General features: G+C 43.4%; 1 protein-coding gene across 1 annotated transcript; it reads left to right on the top strand.

Moving 5' to 3' along the window:
- The first annotated feature begins 1,570 nt into the window (after positions 1-1,570).
- On the top strand, positions 1,571-7,290 carry IL17F (interleukin 17F). The gene is made up of 3 exons (XM_081140658.1): positions 1,571-1,643; positions 5,296-5,501; positions 6,640-7,290. The coding sequence occupies exons 1-3, from the start codon at positions 1,617-1,619 to the stop codon at positions 6,902-6,904; spliced, it is 498 nt and encodes a 165-aa protein (XP_080996784.1). The 5' UTR covers positions 1,571-1,616; the 3' UTR covers positions 6,905-7,290.
- Positions 7,291-7,697: the final 407 nt, after the last annotated feature.

Below are 7,697 nucleotides of genomic sequence, written 5' to 3'. Positions count from 1 at the left end.
AGTGGCTCAACCACGTGATTTAATATGCTCTTGCAGGCCTATCGCATACATTGCTTTGGTGGCATGAGTGATACATGAAAGCATGGCTCTTGATTTTATGTTGTTAGCTTCACTGAATATCTGATAAAGTCTTGAAAATTATGATAGGCTTAAGGGTTTCAGTCTAGCTAGAGGTGGTTGGCATCTGTGTACGCATTAAAAATACGCTTTTTAAAATTGAGATTGTATATTTGGGGATGCATGTTTAGAAGAGACTGGTAGAGATTATTGGGGAAACTAAGTTACCCCAAGTCCATGAAGACCCCAAAGACTCATCCTAAAACATAGAAGCAAGTGCAAAATAAACTAATTTTGAACAGAGAGGTAACAAGGAAGGTATGATGCCTGAGAGAGAGATTCAAGGAAGCCTTCTTATAGGAGTTCAACGTTTGTTCCAGAGGAGAGAGGCCGAGAAGAATTCATGGGCCTGGGGAGTAGAAATGTGGGTGAAAGACCCATGATCACAGAAGAATTTAGATCAAATTTGGAGGCTCTTCCAATGAACCCAAGAGCAGCTTCTTCATTTCCTTCAGTTAAAGAAAATGGAGGAAAGTTTTTCAAAAATGTGATAGATGAAAATAACTTTGTCCTGCTAGAATGTGCCCTGCATTTTTAAAAAAAGCACATGTAATTATACCTAATTTTAAGGGGGATTAAAAAAAAAGGTAAGTTACTGTTATTTTAAAAATGTCTGTATTTCTAAGGTACAATGCCTGACACATAGCGTGTGCTTAATAAATGTTTGTTGAACTGAACTTAACTGAGACAAATTAACCTTCCATAGGTTATTTAAAATTACACATCAGAGCACTTAAAGGTTCTACTTGCTAATCCATTTTGGTTAAAAAAAACAAAACCATCCTCAATCAGAGATAGCCAAGACAGTGGTCATCTATATGTTGTAGGAATAATGATTATTTATTAAGCATCAGTAAGAATCTGACCATGGGGTTGAAATAGAATTAGTTCAGGTTACCATGAAGCTACCTGGGGATGTAATTTTGAAATCTCTCACTGACGTCACTCACTTCTTTGGTTTTATTTTCCCATTCACAAAATAGAGCTAGAGAGAGGCCTGCCATTTAATACCAAGGCTCCTCCGAGGCCGACTTATCTCCCGCTTAAATCACGGGTCATATTGCATGACTGGAAAGTAGAACATACAGTGCGTGTTAAGAGTCCTTAGCCTTCTGGGGAAGATTATAAAAAGATCATGACAGCACTTTATAACTTGGTTAGTCTCTGTAGCAAGTTAGTTAAGAATTTTGCTGTAATTTGAGGTAAAGGGGGGTGGAAGTGGGGTAGAAGAAGAGGAAGGTTTGGCCCTTTTTCCATTCCCCTTTTTGAGAGTCACCCTTTGATCCCCCTCAGGAAGTGGAATAGAAAAATCAAAACAAAAACTACATTCGTCAGTCACTCTGGGGCAACCACATTTGTAGACCGTAAGCAGGTCAATCGAAACAAGGACAGTGATTGCTATAAAATCGACAGGTACTCTCATTGACACAACACAGGCATACCCAGGGCGTGCCCAGAAAGAGCTACTGCACAAAGCAGGCATCCAGAGCGCGACGGCAATGACCACCCTGCAGCCCGCAGCCATGGTGAGTACAATAACTCCTGTTTGGCGATAGGCATTCCCTAGGATTTCAGAAAAGCAGGTTTCTCAGGAATTAGGCTCAATTGGGGTTATTTCTTTTAAAAACAGAGCTGACTTTAATTTTGACCCCTGTCTGGTGGAGAAAAAGGAAAAGTAACCAGAAGTTATAATGGGGTGTAAGATAGCTCTTTACCTGATGGCTATTGTATAGTTGGCATGAGCTTGTGCAGCTGTTGGTGCCACGCACGACATTCTCTCTCCTGTGGCCACCATTGTAGAGTTAGACTGGCTCAAAACTCTAACCTCATGGCAGAGTGTAGCCAGCCTTTCAGGATGCATATATATATCAAGAAAGTTGGGGTCCCAAACGGGTTTAATAACCTCCCCAAGACTACAGGTAGAGGAGTGCCCTGGATGGAGGGAGCGAAACCTCCCAGGGATGAGCCTGGACAGCTCCTAGAGGAGGGAAATTTGCCATGTCTTGATGGCCGATTATTTTTGCATCGTCTCATTCCTCCTCGAGGAGAGAGAGATGTTAGTGTGATGGAAATCTTCATCCCCTGGGTCGAGACTCTTGCCTGGCAGTAGTCAGGTAGGGCCCATGAAGAATTTTGATGTGGAGAAGCATGAAAACAGGGCTTGGGAAATCACTCACCATGCTACTGGCTTAAACCATCCCTCTTTTTTTCCTTGCTTATAAGTCATGCAAATTAAAAGAGCTTGGATTTCATCGAAACATCATGGCATATGGTGATGATAATACCGTATTATGTTTATATATTGGTTTAGAGATGACAAGAAATGCAGTGAAGTGCAGCATTTAGGGGCATAGGCTTTGGAGCCAGACCTGGCTCCACCACTTACTCAATGTGGGATTTGGGGTGAATTTTTATTTTTATTATTATTTTTTTAAAATATATCTTTATTGATTTCAGAGAGAGGAAAGGAGAGGGAGAGAGAGAGCTAGAAACATCAATGATGAGAGAGTCATTGATCGGCTGCAGCCCGTAACCCGGGCAGGTGCCCTGACCGGGAATCGAACCCCGATCGCCTGGATCCTAGGTTGACGCTCAACCGCTGAGCCACACCCGGCTGGGCTGGGGTGAATTTTTAACCACTCTGAGCATTATTATTCCCCTTATCAGTACAGGGCAATAATAATGGCATCTCCCTCATGGGATTTTTGGGGGGATTAATTGATATCATTGCAATTGACTAAATCTATATTCTGAAACTGCGTGTCTATGCATGCATAGTTTTTAGTTAACCTGGACATTTTAATTTAACAATCAATAAAGATAGAGAAAACATTCAATAGGTGTTAATATTAATAATATTGTTTTTACCTCTGAGACGCTCATCAACCCAGTGAAGTAGGTTGGGAACTAGTTTCCCTACTATACACATGAACAGCCTCTCTAGTTAAGTGATTTAACATCACTGGGTACTGTACACAAAGAACTGGGACACAAATCTAGGTTCAGTGGCTCCAAGCACAGTGTTCTCCTCGAAGGGCTCAAAGGCAAGATTTCTGAACCTCTCAGAGAAGAAGTGTTGTATAAATCCTTCTTAAGAACCAGCAAGAGCCTTAGTGAAGCCTCTCTTAATTGCATAACCACTAAGATCTAGTTTCAGAACCACAGCTCTGTGGAGCAAAGCAGAGGGATCTGCAGACAGCATCTGATTTCCTGATAAAGGGCCACGTGCATGACCTACAACACTCGCACATTCCTGACACAGCTGTCACAGCGCTTAGAATGCTTGGCTCCTCTAGTGTGACAAAGCTAAGATTAAACGCTGTGAGTAGCTATATGTTGGTGACAATAATAAGGATCTTCAATTGCACGGGGCTGGCCACTGACAGCTAGGTTTGAGTCCCCAGACTGGCATTGACAGGCTGGCGAACCCAACCAAGTTATTTGTTGCCTCTCAGACACAATTCCTTCACCTGTCTAATCGGGATAATTAATATTAGTTCCAACTACCCCACAAGAAAGTTGTGAGGATCCAATGTTTAAAGAGATGGGAGAGTGTTTTCTAAAATACTCAAAGGATATAAGAAAGTATAATAATGACATGTTAGGAGCATGGAAATTTTTGCTAAATCGTATAACCTCAAGGTACAGTTATTTTTAAGCTTTGATAATTAAATATAAAAATGATTTAGTGAATATAACATGGAAGAGAAAAGAGAAAACACAAAGGAGGAATTTACGTAAGAAATCTAAGGAAGTTATTGACAGGCTCGAGAAGCTATCTAAGCAGGCACCCATTTACTTTTTAAAATGTTACAGTGCTATATCTAGATAGAAGGTGCCTGAGGGCAAATTTCACATCTTTCCTGTCCACTGTGTTCATCAGCACATTGCCGACTTAACAACAGTCACTTGTACTGAATATTTACCCTGTGCTGGCCTTATACGGACCCTATCATTGAATCTTCACATTTTCTGGTGGAGAAAACTGAGTCACAGCTAGTAAGAGTCCTGGAACCGAGTTATGAACCCAGGACATCTGACTCCAGAGCCCATGTCCACCACACTATAGAGACAAGGGAGTTGCTGAATGAATGAATGGTTGTGGGAGATAATGAAAGTAGATGACTGCTGGTTATCTGAAGGGGAAGCAGACTCATTGGGGCTTATCTGCATCAATCTTGCTTTCACCTTCTTTTTAGTATCGGCTACCTTGGTACAGCACGCTGACACCATAACCTCTTTGTTTCTTTCCATAGTCTCTGTTGTTGGGCACCTTAGTGCCGGTGCTTCTCTCAATTAGCATGGATAACTGAAACTTTGATATAAGGTTTTTCTTAATTCGTTGATTGTGGGAGATCAATTGTATTGTTAATTTAACTGTATTGCTTTGTTTACCCATTCACTCACCCACTTTTTCATTTATCCGGAAAGTATTTATGGAACACCGTTTCTAGGAACTTACAATCTAACAGGTGTAGATCTGACACGAACACAAATAGTACATTTCCAGACAGTAAAGAATTGCTGCTTGAGTGGTAGATGGTAAAAGCTTCATGATTTAAGGATAATTAACACCCTTCTAACTGAACTACTTTAGGGACAGTTTCTGGAGTTGACCATGTCCAAGTGGGGCCTTGATGGAAGGGTAGGATTTGGAGAGATAGAGGTGGGCAGTGTCTTCTAGGTGAAGTAATAACTGGGAGGAAGGATGCTGTGGAGGATTCGTGGCATATGAGGTTGGAAATAAACACAAGAGCTATCGTTTAGTAAGCCTCTATTTTTGTTAGATTTACAGGTGCTTTACATAGAACATTTCTTTTGTTTTTGTGACTATTATCATAAAGCAGGTATTATAGCCCAGTTTGGAAAGAAGAGAAACCAGAGGCTCAGGAGGAGGCTGGGTCAAGATTTAAACCCAGCCCCAGATCCTGTTGTCTCTCTGTCTCACACTGCGGAGGCTCAGTCACCAGGCTGAATAATGGGTTTAGTTCTCAACTTGGTAGCCTGACATCTTCATGCATGAACCGTTCCCATTTCTAGGTGAGGATCTGAGGTTCAGAGAGAAGCTCTAATCTCATAAAAGACCAGGATTGCTGAATTCAGATAAAGCATAGGATGTCTCTTGCCAGCAAGGGACACCACAGTCCCTAACCAACTGCAACCTCCTGTATTTTCCAGGTCAAGTGTCTGCTGCTGTTCATGTTGGGGCTCACTCTCCTGAGGGAGGGGGCAGCTCAGAAAAACCCCAAAGCAGGGGATACCGCCCTTTGTCCAACTCTGGAGGACAACAGCGTGAGGGTTGACATTCGCATCCTGAGTCAAAGCCGGGCTGTTGCCATCGCACACGACTTCCAGAACCGCTCCAGCTCTCCCTGGGATTACAAGTAAGCGCAAAGGAGACTGGTCTTCACATTCTTTTAAAAATATGCTAATTTATTCTAATCAGAAAGTAGAAAATTTAGAAAAAATAGAAAGACTAAAAGCCCTCACATTTACTCTTAAAAACAGAAATCCCACTTTACCTGGGAGCTCGCATTTTTCTTGCTGTTTTGGGCTAGGTGGTCGAAAGTCTTACTATTTTGCTTTCAACTTCTCATTGATTCTGCCCTTTTCTGCTCCACCCTAGATTGGACTTTACAAACTTTCTGTGTTGGAAGAGAGGTTTCTTTAAAGCAGCCCACACAATTATCTCTGCATGGGAATAAGTGGGAGCCAGAAAAGTCAAGTGTGGAACGATCCATTGAGATTAGACATCGGGCTTCAAGGGGTGGGGAAGAGAGCCGAGGGGTGAAGGAAGGCCTGTTTGGGAAGCGGGATGCTAGGCGGGAATGTTCGGGGGACTTTGTCCATGTGTAGGCTCCTGAACTATCAGGCCCTCATCTATACCGTCCCAATATAAGCATGAGAACAGATTCCAGGCACAGGAAGTGCTCCTGGTTGCCTGCACTGCTTCCCCCATGAGGGGGTGTGTATGCTGACAAGCTCGCTGCACTGGCTTCGCTGCCTTAACTTCCTGGCGGAGGGGGCTGGTGAGGGAGAAACTGAGAGAAGGCCCTGGATTTATAAACCTCTGGGGCTTGGGTTTGTTTTTCCAAGCAGCAGGCTTTGTAGACTTTATATTGAGAGACCTACTGGTGATTTTAGTCTCTAAGCAAAGGATGAATAATAATTATAATAATAACATTGTAAAGAAAAATAAATGAAAGATCTAACATGTATCGGATGCCCACATTTTACAGTGTGGCCTTTCCTATGCGTTTGTATCACTGAGTGTCCTCAACAATTCCATGAGAGAGATACATGAGAATGAGAATCCCCATTTCATAGTTGAGGAAACTGAGGCTCAGGGAGCTGAGCACCTGCCAGAGGGCTGTATGAATCCAGGTCTGTCCCGGAGCCTGTGCTATAGACCAGAGGCGCTCAGAACCACCCCCTGCAGGCGAGGGCCCGCCGCAGGGCTCTCATCCCTTGTCCATCTTTCCCTCCCGTCTCACCACCTGCTTCTGCCTGCTCCCCCTGCAGCATCACCAGGGACCCCCACCGGTTCCCCTCCGAGATTGCGGAGGCCCAGTGCCGGCACTCGGGCTGCATCAATGCCGAGGGGAAAGAGGACAGCTCCATGAACTCCGTCCCCATCCAGCAAGAGTTCCTGGTCCTCCGGAGGGAGCCCCAGGGCTGCTCCCGCTCCTTCCGGCTGGAGAAGGTGAGGGTGACTGTTGGCTGCACCTGTGTCACCCCCATTGTCCGCCATGTGCGGGACCTGAGAGCTGCACCTCAACTTGGCTGAAGAAGCATAGAAGTGCCACCCCTCATCCAGCGCCCTGCAGCTAGTCCTGTGTGGTCCCCGTTTCTCTCCACTTCACAGGACTCTTGCTGAGGTCTGCATGGGATTCTCAAAGCTTTATATTAGACATAGTGTTACCTTTCTGGAGCCCTCCCAAATCCTGACATAATCCTGAGATGTTTCAATGTCCAACCCCCCCCCCCCCGAAAATGAATGGAGGGGAATGAAGGAGCCCTTGGTTCACCCTGTTCATGTGCTGTGATGACCACCGCAGTCACGTGTGGTGACCAGCCGTGCAGGCACTGTGATGCGGGGACATTCCCTGGGAGCTTTGTTGGTAAAATCGACCTCTGTTCCATGTGAATGAAAACATAGAAAATATACCCAAAATGTAGGAGTGTGGGAGCTGCTGTGCAGGCTGGGGTGGGTGGGAAGGAGGGGGGTAAGAATCTAATACTTATGTTTATAAAGCATTTGTTAAATATGAATGAGGTTGGCATGATATTTATACTTGCAAGGAAATTGTCACTGTATTTATGATGTACTGATTATATAAAATTTTAGGAGAAAAATTAATATATCAAGTACTAATATAATAAACTATTAATGATTAAAAATACTTTTGGTGTTCATCTCGAATTGTGCTCACAGACCTTGTAGTCCTAAAAAATTTGAAACTCGATATACCCGTCATTTGTTTTTCATATTTTCTCATCAGAGCACTAGTGTTAGAATTATTTTATTATTATTATTATTTTGTGTGTGAGCTTGGTGATATTAGTTTTTTCCAGCTTTA

This window comes from Miniopterus schreibersii (genome assembly GCF_964146895.1).
Source record: "Miniopterus schreibersii genome assembly, chromosome: 6".
Lineage (NCBI taxonomy): Eukaryota > Metazoa > Chordata > Mammalia > Chiroptera > Miniopteridae > Miniopterus > Miniopterus schreibersii.
The sequence above is the reverse complement of the archived record's forward strand: the minus strand, read 5'-3'. Positions and strand labels throughout refer to the sequence as shown.